The sequence below is a fragment of the Lissotriton helveticus genome, chromosome 3_1 (genome assembly GCF_964261635.1).
Source record: "Lissotriton helveticus chromosome 3_1, aLisHel1.1, whole genome shotgun sequence".
Taxonomy (NCBI): domain Eukaryota; kingdom Metazoa; phylum Chordata; class Amphibia; order Caudata; family Salamandridae; genus Lissotriton; species Lissotriton helveticus.
The window spans coordinates 341,336,720-341,360,869 of NC_136061.1; the positions used below are offsets into that span (position 1 = coordinate 341,336,720).

Genomic DNA, 24,150 nt, shown 5'->3' on the forward strand with positions numbered 1-24,150 from the left:
ATTTGGGCCCAGATCTTTGGATTGGGGTGAATGTGTGACATTGATCCACATTCTGTCCATCATTGTTGTGTTTGCAGTTACCGCTCTAAGTGTACTGGGGATGCTCAGACGTGAGTCCCAGGCACTCCACACCACTGGAATCAAGCTAGCCGGGCTGATGAGAGGTGTTACCTCGAAACCGGGCCGGTCCTCGGATGCTTGTTTCCGTTCAGGGAAGGACATGGCTTTTGTAGTTCGGACTGGACTGTTCCCATGGGGCACAGGGTCAGCGCTGATTTGCATATCGCCATTGTCTAACCCAGGGTGGTGTGGAGTGGAAAAACGATGGATTTGGGCCCAGATCTTTGGACTGGGGTGAATGTGTGACATTGATCCACATTCTGTCCATCATTGTTGTGTTTGCAGTTACCGCTCTAAGTGTACTGGGGATGCTCAGACGTGAGTCCCAGGCACTCCACACCACTGGAATCAAGCTGGCCGGGCTGATGAGAGGTGTTACCTCGAAACCGGGCCGGTCCTCGGATGCTTGTTTCCGTTCAGGGAAGGACATGGCTTTTGTAGTTCGGACTGGACTGTTCCCATGGGGCACAGGGTCAGCGCTGATTTGCATATCGCCATTGTCTAACCCAGGGTGGTGTGGAGTGGAAAAACGATGGATTTGGGCCCAGATCTTTGGACTGGGGTGAATGTGTGACATTGATCCACATTCTGTCCATCATTGTTGTGTTTGCAGTTACCGCTCTAAGTGTACTGGGGATGCTCAGACGTGAGTCCCAGGCACTCCACACCACTGGAATCAAGCTAGCCGGGCTGATGAGAGGTGTTACCTCAAAACCGGGCCGGTCCTCGGATGCTTGTTTCCGTTCAGGGAAGGACATGGCTTTTGTAGTTCGGACTGGACTGTTCCCATGGGGCACAGGGTCAGCGCTGATTTGCATATCGCCATTGTCTAACCCAGGGTGGTGTGGAGTGGAAAAACGATGGATTTGGGCCCAGATCTTTGGACTGGGGTGAATGTGTGACATTGATCCACATTCTGTCCATCATTGTTGTGTTTGCAGTTACCGCTCTAAGTGTACTGGGGATGCTCAGACGTGAGTCCCAGGCACTCCACACCACTGGAATCAAGCTAGCCGGGCTGATGAGAGGTATTACCTCGAAACCGGGCCGGTCCTTGGATGCTTGTTTCCGTTCAGGGAAGGACATGGCTTTTGTAGTTCGGACTGGACTGTTCCCATGGGGCACAGGGTCAGCGCTGATTTGCATATCGCCATTGTCTAACCCAGGGTGGTGTGGAGTGGAAAAACGATGGATTTGGGCCCAGATCTTTGGACTGGGGTGAATGTGTGACATTGATCCACATTCTGTCCATCATTGTTGTGTTTGCAGTTACCGCTCTAAGTGTACTGGGGATGCTCAGACGTGAGTCCCAGGCACTCCACACCACTGGAATCAAGCTAGCCGGGCTGATGAGAGGTGTTACCTCGAAACCGGGCCGGTCCTCGGATGCTTGTTTCCGTTCAGGGAAGGACATGGCTTTTGTAGTTCGGACTGGACTGTTCCCATGGGGCATAGGGTCAGTGCTGATTTGCATATCGCCATTGTCTAACCCAGGGTGGTGTGGAGTGGAAAAACGATGGATTTGGGCCCAGATCTTTGGACTGGGGTGAATGTGTGACATTGATCCACATTCTGTCCATCATTGTTGTGTTTGCAGTTACCGCTCTAAGTGTACTGGGGATGCTCAGACGTGAGTCCCAGGCACTCCACACCACTGGAATCAAGCTAGCCGGGCTGATGAGAGGTGTTACCTCGAAACCGGGCCGGTCCTCGGATGCTTGTTTCCGTTCAGGGAAGGACATGGCTTTTGTAGTTCGGACTGGACTGTTCCCATGGGGCACAGGGTCAGCGCTGATTTGCATATCGCCATTGTCTAACCCAGGGTGGTGTGGAGTGGAAAAACGATGGATTTGGGCCCAGATCTTTGGACTGGGGTGAATGTGTGACATTGATCCACATTCTGTCCATCATTGTTGTGTTTGCAGTTACCGCTCTAAGTGTACTGGGGATGCTCAGACGTGAGTCCCAGGCACTCCACACCACTGGAATCAAGCTAGCCGGGCTGATGAGAGGTGTTACCTCGAAACCGGGCCGGTCCTCGGATGCTTGTTTCCGTTCAGGGAAGGACATGGCTTTTGTAGTTCGGACTGGACTGTTCCCATGGGGCACAGGGTCAGCGCTGATTTGCATATCGCCATTGTCTAACCCAGGGTGGTGTGGAGTGGAAAAACGATGGATTTGGGCCCAGATCTTTGGACTGGGGTGAATGTGTGACATTGATCCACATTCTGTCCATCATTGTTGTGTTTGCAGTTACCGCTCTAAGTGTACTGGGGATGCTCAGACGTGAGTCCCAGGCACTCCACACCACTGGAATCAAGCTAGCCGGGCTGATGAGAGGTGTTACCTCGAAACCGGGCCGGTCCTCGGAGGCTTGTTTCCGTTCAGGGAAGGACATGGCTTTTGTAGTTCGGACTGGACTGTTCCCATGGGGCACAGGGTCAGCCCTGATTTGCATATCGCCATTGTCTAACCCAGGGTGGTGTGGAGTGGAAAAACGATGGATTTGGGCCCAGATCTTTGGACTGGGGTGAATGTGTGACATTGATCCACATTCTGTCCATCATTGTTGTGTTTGCAGTTACCGCTCTAAGTGTACTGGGGATGCTCAGACGTGAGTCCCAGGCACTCCACACCACTGGAATCAAGCTAGCCGGGCTGAAGAGAGGTGTTACCTCGAAACCGGGCCGGTCCTCGGATGCTTGTTTCCGTTCAGGGAAGGACATGGCTTTTGTAGTTCGGACTGGACTGTTCCCATGGGGCACAGGGTCAGCGCTGATTTGCATATCGCCATTGTCTAACCCAGGGTGGTGTGGAGTGGAAAAACGATGGATTTGGGCCCATATCTTTGGACTGGGGTGAATGTGTGACATTGATCCACATTCTGTCCATCATTGTTGTGTTTGCAGTTACCGCTCTAAGTGTACTGGGGATGCTCAGACGTGAGTCCCAGGCACTCCACACCACTGGAATCAAGCTAGCCGGGCTGATGAGAGGTGTTACCTCGAAACCGGGCCGGTCCTCGGATGCTTGTTTCCGTTCAGGGAAGGACATGGCTTTTGTAGTTCGGACTGGACTGTTCCCATGGGGCACAGGGTCAGCGCTGATTTGCATATCGCCATTGTCTAACCCAGGGTGGTGTGGAGTGGAAAAACGATGGATTTGGGCCCAGATCTTTGGACTGGGGTGAATGTGTGACATTGATCCACATTCTGTCCATCATTGTTGTGTTTGCAGTTACCGCTCTAAGTGTACTGGGGATGCTCAGACGTGAGTCCCAGGCACTCCACACCACTGGAATCAAGCTGGCCGGGCTGATGAGAGGTGTTACCTCGAAACCGGTCCGGTCCTCGGATGCTTGTTTCCGTTCAGGGAAGGACATGGCTTTTGTAGTTCGGACTGGACTGTTCCCATGGGGCACAGGGTCAGCGCTGATTTGCATATCGCCATTGTCTAACCCAGGGTGGTGTGGAGTGGAAAAACGATGGATTTGGGCCCAGATCTTTGGACTGGGGTGAATGTGTGACATTGATCCACATTCTGTCCATCATTGTTGTGTTTGCAGTTACCGCTCTAAGTGTACTGGGGATGCTCAGACGTGAGTCCCAGGCACTCCACACCACTGGAATCAAGCTAGCCGGGATGATGAGAGGTGTTACCTCAAAACCGGGCCGGTCCTCGGATGCTTGTTTCCGTTCAGGGAAGGACATGGCTTTTGTAGTTCGGACTGGACTGTTCCCATGGGGCACAGGGTCAGCGCTGATTTGCATATCGCCATTGTCTAACCCAGGGTGGTGTGGAGTGGAAAAACGATGGATTTGGGCCCAGATCTTTGGACTGGGGTGAATGTGTGACATTGATCCACATTCTGTCCATCATTGTTGTGTTTGCAGTTACCGCTCTAAGTGTACTGGGGATGCTCAGACGTGAGTCCCAGGCACTCCACACCACTGGAATCAAGCTAGCCGGGCTGATGAGAGGTGTTACCTCGAAACCGGGCCGGTCCTCGGATGCTTGTTTCCGTTCAGGGAAGGACATGGCTTTTGTAGTTCGGACTGGACTGTTCCCATGGGGCACAGGGTCAGCGCTGATTTGCATATCGCCATTGTCTAACCCAGGGTGGTGTGGAGTGGAAAAACGATGGATTTGGGCCCAGATCTTTGGACTGGGGTGAATGTGTGACATTGATCCACATTCTGTCCATCATTGTTGTGTTTGCAGTTACCGCTCTAAGTGTACTGGGGATGCTCAGACGTGAGTCCCAGGCACTCCACACCACTGGAATCAAGCTAGCCGGGCTGATGAGAGGTGTTACCTCGAAACCGGGCCGGTCCTCGGATGCTTGTTTCCGTTCAGGGAAGGACATGGCTTTTGTAGTTCGGACTGGACTGTTCCCATGGGGCACAGGGTCAGCGCTGATTTGCATATCGCCATTGTCTAACCCAGGGTGGTGTGGTGTGGAAAAACGATGGATTTGGGCCCAGATCTTTGGACTGGGGTGAATGTGTGACATTGATCCACATTCTGTCCATCATTGTTGTGTTTGCAATTACCGCTCTAAGTGTACTGGGGATGCTCAGACGTGAGTCCCAGGCAATCCACACCACTGGAATCAAGCTAGCCGGGCTGATGAGAGGTGTTACCTCGAAACCGGGCCGGTCCTCGGATGCTTGTTTCCGTTCAGGGAAGGACATGGCTTTTGTAGTTCGGACTGGACTGTTCCCATGGGGCACAGGGTCAGCGCTGATTTGCATATCGCCATTGTCTAACCCAGGGTGGTGTGGAGTGGAAAAACGATGGATTTGGGCCCAGATCTTTGGACTGGGGTGAATGTGTGACATTGATCCACATTCTGTCCATCATTGTTGTGTTTGCAGTTACCGCTCTAAGTGTACTGGGGATGCTCAGACGTGAGTCCCAGGCACTCCACACCACTGGAATCAAGCTAGCTGGGCTGATGAGAGGTGTTACCTCGAAACCGGTCCGGTCCTCGGATGCTTGTTTCCGTTCAGGGAAGGACATGGCTTTTGTAGTTCGGACTGGACTGTTCCCATGGGGCACAGGGTCAGCGCTGATTTGCATATCGCCATTGTCTAACCCAGGGTGGTGTGGAGTGGAAAAACGATGGATTTGGGCCCAGATCTTTGGACTGGGGTGAATGTGTGACATTGATCCACATTCTGTCCATCATTGTTGTGTTTGCAGTTACCGCTCTAAGTGTACTGGGGATGCTCAGACGTGAGTCCCAGGCACTCCACACCACTGGAATCAAGCTAGCCGGGCTGATGAGAGGTGTTACCTCGAAACCGGGCCGGTCCTCGGATGCTTGTTTCCGTTCAGGGAAGGACATGGCTTTTGTAGTTCGGACTGGACTGTTCCCATGGGGCACAGGGTCAGCGCTGATTTGCATATCGCCATTGTCTAACCCAGGGTGGTGTGGAGTGGAAAAACGATGGATTTGGGCCCAGATCTTTGGACTGGGGTGAATGTGTGACATTGATCCACATTCTGTCCATCATTGTTGTGTTTGCAGGTACCGCTCTAAGTGTACTGGGGATGCTCAGACGTGAGTCCCAGGCACTCCACACCACTGGAATCAAGCTAGCCGGACTGCTGAGAGGTGTTACCTCGAAACCGGGCCGGTCCTCGGATGCTTGTTTCCGTTCAGGGAAGGACATGGCTTTTGTAGTTCGGACTGGACTGTTCCCATGGGGCACAGGGTCAGCGCTGATTTGCATATCGCCATTGTCTAACCCAGGGTGGTGTGGAGTGGAAAAACGATGGATTTGGGCCCAGATCTTTGGACTGGGGTGAATGTGTGACATTGATCCACATTCTGTCCATCATTGTTGTGTTTGCAGTTACCGCTCTAAGTGTACTGGGGATGCTCAGACGTGAGTCCCAGGCACTCCACACCACTGGAATCAAGCTAGCCGGGCTGATGAGAGGTGTTACCTCGAAACCGGGCCGGTCCTCGGATGCTTGTTTCCGTTCAGGGAAGGACATGGCTTTTGTAGTTCGGACTGGACTGTTCCCATGGGGCACAGGGTCAGCGCTGATTTGCATATCGCCATTGTCTAACCCAGGGTGGTGTGGAGTGGAAAAACGATGGATTTGGCCCAGATCTTTGGACTGGGGTGAATGTGTGACATTGATCCACATTCTGTCCATCATTGTTGTGTTTGCAGTTACCGCTCTAAGTGTACTGGGGATGCTCAGACGTGAGTCCCAGGCACTCCACACCACTGGAATCAAGCTAGCCGGGCTGATGAGAGGTGTTACCTCGAAACCGGGCCGGTCCTCGGATGCTTGTTTCCGTTCAGGGAAGGACATGGCTTTTGTAGTTCGGACTGGACTGTTCCCATGGGGCACAGGGTCAGCGCTGATTTGCATATCGCCATTGTCTAACCCAGGGTGGTGTGGAGTGGAAAAACGATGGATTTGGGCCCAGATCTTTGGACTGGGGTGAATGTATGACATTGATCCACATTCTGTCCATCATTGTTGTGTTTGCAGTTACCGCTCTAAGTGTACTGGGGATGCTCAGACGTGAGTCCTAGGCACTCCACACCACTGGAATCAAGCTAGCCGGGCTGATGAGAGGTGTTACCTCGAAACCGGGCCGGTCCTCGGATGCTTGTTTCCGTTCAGGGAAGGACATGGCTTTTGTAGTTCGGACTGGACTGTTCCCATGGGGCACAGGGTCAGCGCTGATTTGCATATCGCCATTGTCTAACCCAGGGTGGTGTGGAGTGGAAAAACGATGGATTTGGGCCCAGATCTTTGGACTGGGGTGAATGTGTGACATTGATCCACATTCTGTCCATCATTGTTGTGTTTGCAGTTACCGCTCGAAGGGATTTGAGGATGTCATCAACGATGTTAAGGATCGCAGTTTCAGTGCTACAGCCTTTTCTGAAGCCTGATTGGTGTTGGTCTAGCAGGTTGATATTGTCCAAGTGCCGATTCAGTTGCTGGAGAACGCATTTTTCGAGGAGTTTGGCTAGGAAGGGGAGATTGGAAACCGGTCTGAAGTTGTTCAGGTCGTTGGGATCTAGACCAGGCTTTTTGAGTAAAGGTGTGACTTGGCCGACTTTGAGACAATCTGGTATGATGCCAGTTTTTAAGGAACTGTTTATGATTTCGCACCATCGTGGTGCGAGGGAGAGTTTCAGCTTTTTGGTCAGTTGAGAGGGTACAGCGTCGAGGATGTGTGAAGAGGGTTTGGAGGAGGAGATTAGATTGAGAATCTCAGCTACAGGTACGAGGTCGAAGGTTCTCCAGGTTTTAGTGGGACGCAAGCTAGAGGTGGTTTCGATTGCTGGGGCTGAGTTTTTAGAGGCGTGATGGAGGATAGTGCCGAGTGATTGCTCGATCTTGTTGATTTTTTCATTGAAGAAGGTTGCGAAGTTGTCGCATAGAGCTTTGGAGGCCTGGACTGGGGTTGAAGAGGGTTTGGAGGTTTGCTGCTTGATGATGTTGAAGAGTTCTTTTGGCCTGTTTTTCGCATTGTCGAGGGCGGTGCAGAAGAAACTGTTTTTTTCTTTAATTATATGTTTTTTGTACACTCTTCTTGCAGTTTTGAGTTTTTCGCAGAGGTTAGCAGAGGGATCCTTTCTCCATAGACGTTCTGTGGCTCTAAGCTGCCTCCTTTCGTCGTTAATGTCCTTGTTGAACCAGGATCTGGAGGGAATGTTCCTGGATTTTTTCAGTTTCAGGGGGGCAAGTTGGTCTAGGATAGAGGACATGGTTGTGTTGTAGTGGGATGTGAGGTCTGTTGTGGAGAGACCAACCTGGGGGATGGGGAGGAGAGTGGTTATTTTTTCTTCCAGGTCATCCATGTTGATCTGTGTTAGGTTTCTTGTCCATGTGGGGGGATCTTGGATGGGAGGTTGGCGCATGATCGGTTGGGAGATGCGGAATAAGATTAAGTGGTGGTCTGACCAGTCGACAGGTAGGATGCGGTCTAATGTGATTACGTTATGTAGAGCGATGATGGCATCCAGAATTGCACCTTTGTTGTGGGTTTCTTCTGAGCAGTACTGGGTGAGGTCGTTGCTCTGTAATAGTTCGTTCAGGTTTTGTATTGGTGCGCTGTTTAAATCATTCCAGTGAATGTTGAGGTCTCCAAGAATTAGGTTGTTGCGGTCTCGGAGAGAGCAGTGGGCGACCAGGTCTGAGAAGTGTTCCATGAACGAGGGGGTGTTGCCAGGAGGGTGGTATAGGAGATGACAGAGTAGTGAATTATTGTTACTGGTGATAATGTTGGTGGCTAGGCATTCGAAGGAGTTGTAATTGAACGTGTCAATTTCCGTCACAGATAGGTTGTTGTTGTGAATGATTGCTAGTCCCCCACCTTTCTGGTCTGTCCTATCTTTGTTGATGATAGAGAAGCCCGGGGGTACGAGCATATCCATGATTGGAGGAGAGGTGTCGTTCAGCCAAGTCTCTGTGATGAAGGCTATATCAATGTCATGGTTGAGGATGGATTCCGCTAGCTCCGTGGCATGTTTAGTAGCTGACCTGCAGTTAATGAGCATGCAGTTGGTCAGGGGTGACTCTTCTTTTGGTTCCTTTGTGAGGGGGGTAGTAGGGATGTTGATGAGGGAGGGTGGCGGTCTAGGGGGTTTCCGGATGGGGTGATCACTTCTGAGTCCAGTGATTACTTGAATCGAGGACTGGGGGATGTGCGAAGATGGGGTGGTGTACGAGGAGGCCAGCTCGGTCACTTCGACAGGCGACATGGCTTCCATAGTTCTATTGGGTCTTGTAATTTGGTTCGAGAGGGGGAGTGAGGACCAGCTGGGCCGCGGAACCTTCGGAATGGTTTGGTGAGAGAGGTTGGGGGTGATAGGGGTCAAGTGGGGGTTTAAGGATGGCATATGGCATGTGGCAAGGTTGCTTAGGATGATTTTCAGGTCCTGTATTATAGTAGCCACTTGGCTTTCAATCAGGGAGAGTCGGCGCCTTGTCTCTTCTTGGGGAGGAGAGGGGGGGTTTTGATGGGGTCTTCTCGGAGGGGCGAAGATCTGACAGCGTTTTGCTTACTTTTGGTGGTTGTTGCGTTGTCGGTCGGGGTAGTGCGATTGGAGGCAGGGTGGGTGGGGTCATGATGTGGTGGTTGATTTCTTATAAGGGTGGGGGGTACTTGGGAGACTTAGCTTGTGTATTGTGGTCGCCCGGTAATGCTCGAAGTGGGTTATGGCTGGGGGGGAGTTCAAGGGGCCGGACCAGTGGAGGAGGGGGCGTCTTGTTCTTGAGGGTAGAGGAGTGGGAGGTGTATCGAGACGGAGTGTGAGGGTTGGTGGAGGCGGGTGGGGGTATGGCGTGGATGTTCTGGTGGGGGGACTGGTTGTCGAGGAAGGGGGGGACCAATGGGAGGGGAGGCTCTGTGTGGGTGAGGGTAGTCCTCAGAGAGGGAAAGAGGAGATCGAATGACTCCAGGTTGATATTGTTGGCTTGAATCAAGCCTGTGCCGTTGGAGTAAATGGTCACAAAGGTATTCCCACAGCGCGCCTCATGTTATGAGTATCATCTAGATAGGGGCCTTGTCTGCAGCGGTACCGGCTGTGCCCCGTCCCCGCCTGCACTGTGGGACCCACCAGCGCTGCTGCTTACGAGGCCCTGTGAGGTGGGGCGCTGGTGCAGGGCCGCGGCTGCACGGAGTTGCAACCTCCAGACTGGTAAGTGATGAGGGCCGGTGAGCTCTGGGGAGATGCACTGTGGCATGGACGGTCCTCTGTTAGGCCTTGCAGCCTGGAACAAGTGCCGCGTGTGAGCTATTTCCCCTCTCCCCTCTGAAGACCCACAGTGATGCAGTGAGTGTCACCCTGGATTTGATGGCTCCACGAAGATGCCTCCATTTTGAGCAGGCCTTACCTTTGACCAGCGCTATTACTGGTGTTGCCTACCTGGGGGTGTGACCTATCTGAGACTGGTGTGTGCCCTACTGGCCTGCTGACAGCGGTACCTGCCCCGTTGTTTTAAGGCTGGACACCACGGAACAGCCCCATATGTGTAGTGTTATCACAGCTCTCCTGACATCCCTGTAGTGTGGGTGGGTGGGCTTGAACCTGGGGAAGCCTGCGGAGCTGTTTAACTGTCCTAGTGCCCTCTGGACTTTGATGAGGGGGGACCCTTGAGATTGCGGCTGCACAAGGATGAATGTGCCCTGACACGGTGACCTTCCCTACCCCTCCTTAACACCCTCCCAATGACGGCGAATACTGAGCGCTTTGGAGTCTCTGGCTCATCATCATCTGAGGACTTTGCTTTGGGATCCTAAATTCTGTCAATGGACTACGTGTTCTGTTCTTTGTGCGGCATCGAGAAACAGGTGGCTTAGGCGTTCTGTCTGCTTGGGCCTTGCTCACGGCTGGTTGCACCCCTACGCCTGTCTCCGCCTGAGAAGTGAGGCCTGTGATGCTCCTTTCCCCTGACCGCCTCAGAGATTTTGGCAGTACCATGGTGGAGGTCACAGATGGTGTCACCCCCCTGTCCCACATCTCAGTGGGGAAAAACAGATACAGCAGGGCGTTAACCAACAAGCCCAATGCAGATGTTTTCTTTTCATCTATTCCGGCCATGGGCACTCTGCAACACCACAAATCCACGCTCAACAAACATTTGGAGCAATTTGAGATGGTCCTGAATGCTATCCTGGTCACTAAGACAGTGCAGGATGCAAAAGTTGAGGTGGTGTTGACTCAGCTAAGCTTTTCAACAAACCCTCAAACCTGTCACACTCAACTCAGGAGCAAACTAATTTCTACTCATCGGAGGAGCCCATACCACCGCAAGTCACACATTCACACACCACACTGCCCCTGAATCAGAGACAAAGAAGGCAAGCTGCTGGATAGCGGGGTACCTCATTAACCTGAATTCTATATTCTATACAATATATACATTTCAGAAATCATATAACCTGTTATAAGAAGACAAAACATCAAGGTACTCCGCTATTTGGTGGATGGACCAGCTAGTAGAAGTCAGTTGATGGCGATTAAGACCAGCTCAATCACTGTATTCCCGTAACTTCAACATTAAATTTTGTCATGACTTTTATTAAAATAGAGATAAAACAGACTCGAGTTTATATTTTCAATAGTTTATCTACTTTTTGTTTAGGAAAGAAATTTGCATTTTCGTTAGATAAGCACAGACCTACGCATTTATTAATACATGTTACAAAGCAAAATTTAGAAAAGCATATTACCAATCTGTCATAGGTGAATGAGAGAGCCGCATTAAAAAGGTTCCCAAACTGTCTGACTCTCTATTCTCCTCAATGCCTCCCTTCCGACATAAAATCGCTGTAATCGATCATCTTCTCTGCTCCATCAAAGTTAAAGTCCAAAAATATTTCAAAGGCTCTTGCACCACAAAATTGTTCAAACCAACAGCATTTCGTGGTGCAAAATAAAATCCATGGAGCCAACCTTTTTCCCTCCTTCGCGCAAGCTCTTTTATACCCTTTTTCCTAACTACCTAACTCAAAATTTGAAACTTTTAGGGTCCACAGTAACTTCTGATTGGTCCATCAGAGGGGTGGTGAGGATCACCTCATGTACTCCTTGTTCAAACCAGTTTAAAATTCTGCCTTGTCACTCCCAAGGCTTTCTCATGATATCATTTTTTAAAGTTTGTACTTGTCGTTCATTTCTTGTATCATTTGTTCCTAATAATTGTGCAGCTTCCTTTTTTCAGGCTTTTAGATGCAGGCATCCTTTGGCACATCTCCAGTTCATAGGCCAAGCTGACCTTGGCATTTCTCGCTCCAAGCATAGGCCATCCACTCGCACTTCTCATATTCATCGCGCATGCGTGGGGGCCATCTTTCAAAGGTGTTTTTCTCGTTTCACTTAAACTGCCGCTTTCAGACTAGGCCGCGCAGGCCTCAATGGGAACTAATGTGAAAATATACTTAACAGAAATTAGATTTAGAATTTCAACCCTTCTGTTTACCTCCCAATATTCTCATTTTTCCCAGTTAGATGTTACCTAGCAAAAGCACACAAATAAGTAACCCTGGGCATAGTACTGCGTTATGCTGACGGAGCATACATAGTTTGTACGTAGCACAAAACCTGTGCTTAATCACGTAGCGTAGCAGCTAAATCAACAACATCCTCAGATGCTTTGGTAAAGCATTTTTTTTTTTTTTAAATAATGTATTTAGGCACAAAGCAGGGTCAACATATACAAAACAGTATTCATCTCCGTCTGCAAGTACATATGGATCAAGGAGTAGCAAGTTAATGTTACATATCCGGACATCTCTAATTCAGACCCGTATCCACAATTCAACCCCTCCCGTCCCCTGATCACAAAGGGTTCATCACAAGGCAGAAGCATCTGTATCAAGTTCTGGTGGTTCACAAATGTCTCCTCTGAATTTGTTCCTGACCCCCCAGACTTTTTCCCACTTTTGCAGACATCCACGGTGTACAAAGACCGCCCTTTCTGCCACCATTGCCTCGTCCAGATCTTTACACCACTTGCGAAGCGTAGGCAACGTTCCCGATCCCCACAACATAGCAACATTCCGTTTCGCCATCATCATGCCAAGCATAGCCCAATCTTGTTCCTGATGGTTAAGGTCATTTGCTTCCCATACATTCAAGAGGCAGCGCCTCGGTTCCGGGAGGATCGAGATGTCTAGCGCTTGAGATATAGTGCGCATTATTTTGAACCAATAGGCCGCAATGTATGGACAGTCCCAAATAGTGTGGTAAAATGTACCCTCGCCTCCACAGCCGCGCAAACAGTATTTATGTGCTGCTGCCCCCATTACGTGAAGAGTCGTCCTGGTATAGTATGTGCGGTGTAGCACCTTGAGTTGGACCAATCGGAGCCTGGACGGGATCGCCGTCTCACATGGCGAGGATAAGGCTTCCTGCCACTCCGAATCCTCAAAGTCACCCACATCCCACATCCCGCAAAGCAATTTTAAATACTAAAAAGCATATAACCAATTCACAAAAGTGAACTTTTTCATTGAAAACATTAGGCAATGAGAGAGGTGATGATTTTGGGGTCCCCCCTAACCTAGGGGGAGGACCAAGCAGATTACTTGAACACAAAGAGCATAAACACTTGTGAGGGACATCTAATAACCACCAGTTGAACTGCAGCTCTTTGTAGAATTATTTGGATATTGGATACTATATAATATTCACTGCCCACTGCTAATCTCATCCCATAATGCTTTGCAGGGCATTTGTTTGGGGTTGTTTTTTTGCCAATAACTGTGCTTGGGGTGGTCCTAAGAGAATGGGACCACCACTGAATCGTTCAATAAGATGTGCTTTTTGTTTTCAAGGCATCTGCTTGGTACTCTCCCTAGGTTAGGAAGGATCCCAAAATCATCACCTCTCTCACTGCTTGCTAATTTTCCAGTTTCTCTTTTGTGAAAGTACTATATGCTTTATAGCATATAAAGATAGTGATATTTATTTGATCATAACTGGCACTGTGCAGGATGCCATTTGCAATTATTTCACATTGCATACAAGTACACAGCGCCATCAGCTACCCTAAGCACACTACGTGTAGTTCAAAGTATACTACGTGAAGCTACGTGTAGTGCTGCTATGCAAACTATGCCCAGGGGTACAAATAAGTGTCATTTTACTCACCATCTGCTTTCTTTATTGCCACAAAAAGAACTTCTAATATAAGCACAAATGCACATGCTTTTTCAGTTAAGCTCTCCATTCCATCCAAGCAATATCGCATTTATGCTTACCTCAAATGCTGACATGCCCACACTCCAGGAGTGGCAACTCACGGCACCCAAACTCCAGAAGGTGCCCGCTAAATAGAGATGGCAAGTTTATGGGACCACCACGTTGGCTTATGCGAGAGGTGTGGTCATTTGAATTCCCTTGGGGGTTCCCTTCGGCCTCGGTACTCAGAGGGTGGACACGGACGGGCGGTATGTGATACTTGAAGGGCACCTGAATGGGGCTTCCCTTATCTTGGTAGCTCTTTATGCCCCTATCGTCAGACAAGCTGGGTTTTTAGATGGCTTACCCAGAATGCTTTTTGACAATTCACTCAGTCCCAGACTCTGGGAGGTGATTTTAACTGTGTGCCTGACTTACATGTTGACCGTACCACTCCCTGCCCCCAGCGGATAGCCCTCGCATCTCAAATCACTTCGACCTATGGCGCATGCGTAAGTGCTTACACGGCACATGGAGCACCCACATGACAGAGAATACTCTTTTTACTCCCTGGTACATGATGTATACAGTAGGATTGATCTTTTCTTGTGCACTGTCTACCTTGTACCCCTGATTGCTCGATCAGAATACCTGGTGTGCTCCCTGTTGGACCACTGTCCTCTGTTTCTCACTTTGCGTTGGAGCAGACAACACCCCAAAATACTCACTTAGCAGTTACAGGTTTAGGCTCTTGTCGATCCTCCCTTTCGTGAGGCTCTGACACAGTGTCTCACTCAATACTTTGAGGAGAACAATAGTTCTGCCTCATCCCGTGTTCTAGAGTGAGATGCCCACAAACTCGTGGTTCGTGGCCACTGCCTTGCAGCCTCCTGCGGCGTCCGCTGATGCTTGATCATAGACCTTGTCACTGTTGAACAGGACCTGAGCTTTCTAGAAAGACAGGTTGCCACTCTGGCGACGTCACCTGACCAGCTTCGACGATCGTGCGCACAGCTCCTTGAGCCCGACAGCATGCCCAGGACGATCGATCCGGTAAATTGCTGGCATGGCTTTTTCATGAAGAACAGTAATGCGCCACCATCTTGGATGCTCCGTACTCAGGACAACAAGCTCGTTGCTTCACAAATGGACATCAATGTAGCCTTCTGAGATTACTACCAAGGACTATATGCGGCGTCCGTTCCTCCATTTTGTATAAGCTCTGGATTGTATATCTGGGCCCCTGAGTGGGATCTCCCTCGGCTGAATCCCCTGCAGCAATCTTAAAGAGCCCCTGCAGATGGAGGAGATTTGTATGGCTGTTTCCCAGATCACCTGGAATAAGACCCCGTGCACTGATGGCCTGCCACCTTCTCATATCCACGAGTTATAGTGCCTAATGTATAGCACTTCTCCAGAGTCCTTGACCCAAGGGGCAATATCATTGGACACTGAAAAGGCCTTTGATACTTTGGGATGGGATTTTCCCTGAGCGTAGTTTGTGTAGCAGCACTACACGTAGCTTCACGTAGTATACTTTGAACTACCAACTCTACTATTGGGTTTGGATCTGGGTTTCTGAGCTGGGTCTGAACCCTGTACACAGATCCATCTGCGCGGGTGAAGACTGGCCAAGTGATATCAGACAGCTTTAGCATTTAGAGTCGCACCCGCTAGGGATGTCTATTGCCCCTACTCATCTTTGCACTGGCCTTGGAGCCCCTTGTCTGTTGCCTGCACAGTCGTGTGCGTGACTGGGGTATTCCTGAGCTGGGCATCCATCATATTATATCAAACTATGCGTATGATGCTCCAGTCTATTTCCACGACATTGAGGCCGCTCTTCCTGTTCTCATGCGCCTGTTGGATGAGTTTGGAGATGCATCAAGCCTGTGGGTGAACTGGCACAAATCCTGTTTATTTGCCTTGATGCCGCGACCATAATCACACAGGACTGAGATGCCAAGTACGCGCCTTAACTAGTGCTAGGACTTCTTCAAATACTTCCAGATTTATCACACCAAGAGTGACTTCCGTGGGGGCAACCTTGACAGAGTGTTGTCGCGTCACCTTGTCCATGCTCCAACGCCTGTTCAAGAAGGATGGCTTCGGGGCTCCCAATTTCGAACTTTACTATGCAGTGGCACAACTGGAGTGGCCAATGGCTTGACTGTGTTCTGCTACCTATCCAGAGCTGCCTCTTGTCCGAGCAGTGCTGAGCAATGTGAGCATCTACATTTGGATGTACGACTCCTCCATCCATTTGCCACACAAAACACCCAGATGGTGGTGGCCGCGCTTGCTGGCACAGCTTCATAACTCTTAGGGGTCCCCACCCCCACATACTCGCCAGCCATTGCCGCATGGGACCTGCCGGAATTGCAAGGGATGACACGGCACACAGACAAGGGCCTCTGGAGGGACACAAGCATCGAACAGCTGGGGTACCTCTATCTTGAAGGTACTGCCATGTCCTTTCAGGACTTTATGAATTCTTACGGCTTGACTGCTGGCCAGTTCTTAACCTTTTACACTATACAACGCACGTTGCAAACCGCCTTGGGTGGCGGGAGGAGGAACCTCCCACCTCGGCAATGTTACACCGGTTGTTGTTCTCTGATGGCACACTGCATGCTATACCACTCTTTATACAGCACTACAGGATATTCTATTGGACTGCGTGGTGGGTGCACGCGCCTTGTGGGTTGCAGTACTACAACAGCCCGTTAGAAGGGGCCTGGGCCCAGGCACTTCGGATGATCAAAGGGGTATTTCACAACCCCAGATTTTGGTTCAAACTGATCATTATGCCCATCAGGCCTCCTTTGCCCCTCAGCAAATCAAATGTATGTTTCTGATGCTCTCCCTCGCCTGCCCTCACTACACGTTACAAAAAGCGGGGTACTACCACATGGTATGGGACTGCCCAGTGCTACAACCGACTCGGCACAAGGCGATCACATCGCAGAGTTGGCAACACACATCCTTACTTCCACGCCTTCTTCCTGCCTGCTGGGGCTTAGTCCGCGTACAAACATGAGAAGCACTTGCATAGGTTTATCGACCTCGCCTTTGTCTTGTTCAAGCACCAGGTGGCCATGGCTTGGAAGGCACTTGTCCCGCCTGATCTCCAGCTATGGCTCCGTGACCTATTGACATCGACTCGAGTAGAGGCCCATATCCTTCAATGGCTCCAAAAGCATTGGATTTCCCAAACCGGTGGCGAGTGGTGGGTGACTTTCCTACTTAATGTAGAAGTCAAAAATGACGTGCGCTACCCTTACCCACACAACACTCCCGACGATGCCTACAGGCGCGCGAAAGGGTGAGTGCCCTCATACATCACGTGAGGACTGCTGTACTCCGCGGACATCTGATCAGTACATCGTACATTCCCTAGTGCGCATGACTGAGCCTGATCCCCCAATCTATTGTGTCTCCATCGCCTGTCCCTTCATGGATCGTGGCCTCTAGCCCATACCACGCGCACATGTGCCTTCTTATACATGCTAGTTGCTTTTGACACTTGATGGGCGCCCTGGGCTGTTTTCTCCCCCCCCTTCACATAGCTCTGGACTCCTCATATCTTCAGTGCAATCTCAAGAGTTTGTTTGTCGCGTTACGACGATTTTGAATGATATAACTGTGTCTATTATTGCAATTTTCAACATAGATAAGTTTGTGCCGCTGGTTATCTTGGTTGACAAGTAGCTTTATCATGCGCCGCATGTTGCATTAATTCTATGTCTGCTGCTATGTCTGTAGCGGCTGTTTCACATTATACATAAAAAAAAATTATTTTTAAAAATGAATATTGTCCAGGTGTCAGACTAGACCTGCAAACTGTTTCTGCAGACATAGGCTACCGGCGATGCTGGGGAGCTCCATGCAGCCTCCGCCATAGCTCTGCTCACCCAGGATGTGAAGACCTCCTAGTGTATAAACCTCTGACTGGCGTGCTAACCTCAATTCCTGTGTTTCTAGTTCCTCATCAAAGCTGGTCCTGAGCTCTCTCTGTGGTTTACAGATAAGTCTTGACTTTTCAACACTGACTATCTTCTAGGAATTCAGGGCTTAAACCCTATCCTAAATGCTGGAAGAATATATCTTGCTCTAACCCAAGTGATAGCTGTATGTGGTGTCTAGGCTCTGACCATGACTCCGCAGGCTGTTCATTATTGCATCTGAGGTCCATCAGAGAGCGGGAGGTCCTTTGCCATACCTACAAATGCCTGCGAGATACGTCCAAGAAACGCTGAATAAATTACAAACACCTTTCTCCCTCCACGTGACGGGAAACGACCAACTAGTCACTTTTAGAGCCAAAGCAAGAACAGAGAGCAACAGGGGTTTGCAACAGAGCATCGTCCATCTGTAACAACCTGCCTTCAGATATACACTATGATCCATTTCTCTTAAATCCACCTATTTCAATATAAGCTCATATCTCCGACACTGCTGCCCTCACACAAACCAGCGTTCTGACACCCATCGTATGGCCCCCTTCCATGTGCTCTCTCTTCGGGGGCGGCTTAAACGCTGATGGCGTCCTTGCAAAAATCTTTTTTGGCGCTTACCCCCAATGCTCTCCTTCTTCATGGATTTTCTCACTACCACCCTCCAACAGTACCCCACATCTCTCCATGACCCCTCTCTCACATACATTTCATTATTTTTTTCAATCACTGCCCATAGTTCACGCACACTCAGTTCTGTGATCTACCGGGTACACGTTCTTTGTAGCAGGTACATTAACCCTCCTCACTAAGTTACAATGAGTCTAAACTACCACTAGACAAAATTCTGATCTCTCACATGTAGGAACAGTTATCACCAAAGTTATCTTGACATTTTTATTGTTGCCTGAAAACTGCTGGATGCGCAAGGAAGTTCATGTGCTTTTAAACCAAATTTTTTAAACACAGCCTCCCTCATCAAAGTCAGCGCCATGTGCGGCTGCATCGCTCCCACCTCCCCAAAGCCAGCCCTAATCTCAATGCCTGACACTCCTTGCACAGATACTTGTATAACCACATGCCAGTGGTTATGCAATGCATGTTCTTGCTATATCTCAGTTGCTCTGTGTAACTATTGGAACAGCTAGGCCTGGGTCAGTCAGTGTAACTTTGACCTACCTCCCCTTTGCCCGAGTAGTCTGGAAACAAGCTATGCATTGCGTGCCATGCAAGTAAACATAACACAGAAACACAATACATGGTCATCCAAGCATATTTGATTCGAGAGAGCTTTTATAATGTGGGATCATCTTGGCAAATTCCATCTTTATGATTTCTGCATGGTCTCTGTTTTCTCTGAAATGCTTGTTTCTTGATCCTGCTTTACCAGTCCAATTGCATTTGGTCTGATAGAAGGCAATGTTTTATAAAAAAAATTATTTCTGTCGGGAGGAGAAAGCACCAGTTTTGAGTATTAATAGGTCATACAATAGGAAGAAGGAAGGAGAACCCTTTAATGCATCTCTCTATTAATGGATGGATGTGTGCTGGAGCTGGGGAACCAGGTTCGAGTCTCGGCGTCTGCTCAACAGCCTGTGATTCTGGGCAAATCACCTAATCTCCCGTGCCTACAAAAAATGAATGTGTCCTTGTGTAACGTAACTGGTGCTCCTGTAAAAGTGCTCCAATACCTTTGGGTCGAATTCCCGCTATATAAAACTGCAAATAAAAAACACAGAAAACGAACTAAAGAGTGGAAGAGCGTTGTAGATGGTCAAAGACATAGATGCAGTCCAAAAGTAATTAAAGGAATTCCTAGGTTCTGGGATTTTTGTGTTCAAAGGTGTATTGTCGGTTCTTTCCTACATTGGAGCCTGGTTGGAGGGGTCCTGGTGGATAGGGGGTTCTGGTTGCATCACCTTTAAGGTCGATGACCTTCAACATAGGTGTACCACACGTGCACGTATGATGTCCTAGTCTACAGTGTGAAAATGGCTGATAGACATAATATCAACTATTTAACTCTCCTGATTTCTACTTTTTGAAGGGGGGTGAGGTCAGAGAATGTGATCAGCCTAGGAAATGTGTCGGTCAACTCCATTTGAAGCTTCTTCTGCTCCTGGGGTCCGCATAGAGAATGGGTGCATTCTCTCTTATCTAGAACTGTTACCTACCACATCAGAGCCCAGGGGAAAGGAATCCTTTGCTTCCTGTTCTCCTATCTCGAGAAGGTAAGTGAGTTAGATGGTGGTATCTCAGTGAAGAGAGATGAACAGATACAAAATGGGAAGGCAGATTTCTCAGAGAGAATCCGAGTATGGGTACGGGTATAGTAGGCAATATTAGGAATGATAAAAATTACTAAGTATCTAGAAGTATTAATCAAAATTACTAAGTAACTAGAAGTAATTTATACATGAAATAATGTGTGAAACAAGATCGCTCTGTCCCAATTTTTTTATTCAAGAATTTAATCAATGAAAACCTTGTAACCAAGCTGACAACAATGTGAGTCATGTGTTGATTGACTAAGCAGAGGGCATTATAATAAATTAAACTCATTACAGCTGTTAGAAACGAGTGGTTCAAGTCATCCCATATGAACGTCCTTCCTTACAGCGCCTAGAAAGCACCAAGCGCTAGGCACCTTGTGGATGTGCTGCTTCGAACAGGCGTTGTAGTTTTAGGAGAGGCTTAACACTGGCGTTTAAACACTCTGAATGATCTTGTGGTTATAGCAGGAGGTATGGAGAACAAATATAAACTCCCTCCTTGGAACAGGGTGGCCTGAGGTAACTTCAAATATAAAGAAAATGGAAAGAGGGGCTACAGAATGGCTGGAAAAGATGTTTGAAAAAAGAGCCTCACTTAAAGACACCAAGGGTTGATTATGGTGTGGGTGGGGGAGGAACGAAGAGGAGGGTCAGTGATGCTCGGTGGGTTGGTGTCTTGCGAGTAGGTTAGCATTTAGTGGGCGCGCTCCACGCATTTGCTACACTTTTCCCAAGATGCATTCTCTACTATTGCTCCTTAGTCTGTCCTTAAGGCCCATTTAGTTATGTATACTTAGTAGCCTTATGTAATGCAACCTCTTGTACTATGTTTCTGCAGCTGATGGATGCCGCTCTGGAACTGTAGTGAAACAGGCAACGTTTGAAGCATCTGTGGGCTCCTCAGTTAAACTTCATTGTGCCTTCGATCTGAAGGGCTACCAAAATGGATTGCCCAATAACACGGCGGTGATCTGGAAAAGAAAAGAAGAGTTGCTGGTGGAAGTTACCATCCCAAACTCAAAGCCAAAATTTTGGGGAGACTGGAGTCGCCGCATTGACGTGTTGCCAAAAGATGGAAGCTTCCCCATTGTCATAAAAAAACTCCAACTGGACGATGTGGGGGATTTCAGCTGTAACCTTTATGAAGGAATAAACTGCCTTATGGAGACTTGGCAGATCAGTTTAACGAATGGAACCTTGAGTGGTAAGTGAATGAGAACTTCCTAAACTAGGTGGGTTCCGGATTACACCACTGGTTCCCCTGTCTCATGATTTGTGACACAGAGGAGGGATAATGGTATTGTTATTTGTTGTTAAGAAGTCCTTGGTGATTCATTTGAGTAGTGTATGCCACAAATAAACAGCAGTCTGAGGCAACTACAAGAGTCCATTAGCCTCAAATACTTACCCTCTGTGCAGCATGAAATGCCCCTACAAGTAAACCCATTGACATGGTGGATGGTAAAAGACAGTGTGGAGTACATCTAATAACAGAAATGAATAAAACTGCAACAGGACAATTTTTGCAGAGCAAAAACTAGATTATATTTACAAACACAAGCTTGTAAAAAGAGGGGGCAGTTCTTTGAATCTGGTTTCAATAAAGAGAGGAAAGTCAGGATCAGGAACTTGCACATAAAAATAAATATGTTCCACATAGTATTTCCGTTCTTAGGAATCTTGCTACCAGGGCCAGTTTACAAGGCTTTGTAAGTTTAAATTCAGGAGTTTCGGGCTCCTAGGGATGTTAGTTCATATAGGTCAACCAGCCTCCTAAATTCTCATTACAAAATTATTATGAAAATCTGGACAAATCGATTTATCCCAGTGGCCCAACATGTGAGACATTTGGGTCAAACAGGGTTTGTGGCAGGCAGGTCAATGTCTTCCAATACATTTAGTTCAAGCACTTGACTTTTTTAATATTAACCAAACACCAGCTCTTATAATGATAGTCGATGCAGGGAAGGCGTTCGATCTGGTGAATTGGGACATGCTTTTTTATGGTCTTGAAAGGTTTGGTATTTCTCCCCAGATTATTTTCATGCTACAAAATATATATCAAGGTGCTCAGGCGCAGGTTTGTATACATTCTAATATAACAGGCACGGTTAACATAAACCGGGGAACCCGACAGGGATATCCTCTATCCCCTGTATTATTTCCTTTTTTATTGAACCCATGGTCATTAGGATCTGTGATAACATAGAGATTAAACACCAATAGCAGGAATGTAGAAACTAAATAACATAATTTTGTATCTTAGACCAGAAAGACAGAATTTCAGAATGATTTTAAGAGAATTTGCACAGTTTGAATTAATTGGTGGGTATACAATCAACCACAAAAAGACTGAAATTCTGGTGTTAAACGCTCCTAGTGATTTCCTTCCAGATAACCTAAAGCGACATGCTCTTTCTCCCGATCCGATTCGATATCTGGGGATATACGTCACAATATGTGGAAATTTATAAATTAAATTATGAGGTCATGTTGAAAATAATTAAAGACCTACTGGATAAATGGATACTTTTTCTCACTTTGATTGGTCACACAGCCCTTATAAAGATGTCGATTTTGCTGTTATTAATTTTTCTCTTTACAAGCATCCCGATTAAAATGAATCTGGCATATTTTAAAGAGCTGGAAACAATCTTTCGACAGTTTATCTGGAATAAGAAGGCGCCAAGGGTAACATTTTCTGTACTTCAACTAAATATTAATTGGGGAGGGTTTGCACTCCCCCAAATTCGCACCTACTATGAAGCATCCTTCTTAGATATAATTGTGTGTCTAATGGATAGAAAGGGACTCTTGGATTGTTTTTTTGTGAACAAGATGATGCAGGAAGTTGGGTCGCAGATTCTGGTTTTTATAAAAAACAGCAAAACTTCCCAAAAAAACTATATACAAGACACTGCAGGAGCTTGGTACTAGTCTTCAGGCATTTTACTCCTTAAAGGCTCATTTTGCAGGGTTCAAAAACCTGCGGATTACCAAATGTAAAAGCTTGGTCCTCCAAATCCAGAATAGCCATTTAAGATTTTGGGAAGATAACAGATTTAAAGAGAAAGGTCATTTTTTAATTTGAGGGAAATGTATTAACTGGCAGGACGTCCAAGCTAGATGCGGAGACCGGAGCAAGGTTTTCTTTACCGGCTATCTCCAGATTATACATTTATTGAATAAGTACACCCTTCCAGCTAATATAGGTACCACCCCTTTTTTAGCTGCTCTCTTTAGAATAAAGCTAAGAGGGGTAGGACATTGGTATTGATTATTACGTAACCAAAGAGAGTCCCTTTTGGTCAATAACTTTTTGGAGAGGATTAAACAGGAAAAGCAATGTAGTTTTTCATTTGGGGAATGGCAAGCTATTGTGCAATATGGCAGCAAGGCATTAAGGGCAGCAAACTTTAACAGAATGGCATTCTTATCTCGCTGGATGGCATGCTATACTGCCAAAGCGCTCCATAAGATGTATTCAGAAGTCTAGAATAAATGTTTTAGTTGTCATCGATTGGAAGAGGGAGGCTGGCTACTTTTTTTTTTTTACATGCCCATTGTTAAGACAGTTCTCATTCTTTGCTTGCAGAGAAGGATGGAACCCGCGGCTGAACTAGTACTCTTTGGTTTATCAAAACAGAGACAAGCTCAGCCGATGACTAGAAGGGAGGAAATGATAGTTGTAATTACTTCCTTGGTGGCACGCTACCTGATTATCCAGAATTGGAAGACAATTAAAGTACCAGCGTACGTAGAATGGTATAAAAAATTGTGTAAGAAAATTTGAAGAAGTTTATGCGAAAAGGATTGGAGCTACTAAAAGATATACTTCCGCATGGAAACATATGGCTAAGATAGAAACTCAGCAAGGGTAAATGCATCAAAGTAGCTCTAGGTTAATTTATTTAAGCACAACTGCACTTTGCTCTAGGAACAACACTAATGCTGGGGGCAGAATATGAGTTGATGCACTTTATTAAGGTCTAGAATAATCGGGTCAAGATGATAGGAAAATGCATTTTATTGGAGTAAAAATGCACAGTATCTCATTATTATCACTTTAAAATTCTTTGTTTCAATTATGCATATTATAAAATATAAAGTAAGGAATCTTAATTTGACACG

The 24,150-nt window shown here is 47.7% G+C and overlaps 1 protein-coding gene across 4 annotated transcripts in view; it reads left to right on the plus strand.

The window, feature by feature from the left end:
• The window catches only part of LOC144822446 (uncharacterized), a 354,287-nt gene that overhangs the window by 56,255 nt on the left and 273,882 nt on the right, over nucleotides 1-24,150 (plus strand). For all 4 annotated transcript variants that reach the window (XR_013608621.1, XR_013608622.1, XM_078679990.1 and 1 more), the window contains exon 2: nucleotides 20,858-21,223. Coding sequence is in view for 2 of the 4 variants with exons in the window: in XM_078679990.1 (XP_078536116.1) it covers nucleotides 20,858-21,223 (366 nt within the window). In the remaining 2 variants the exon portion in view is untranslated. The remainder of the gene's footprint in view (nucleotides 1-20,857; nucleotides 21,224-24,150) is intronic.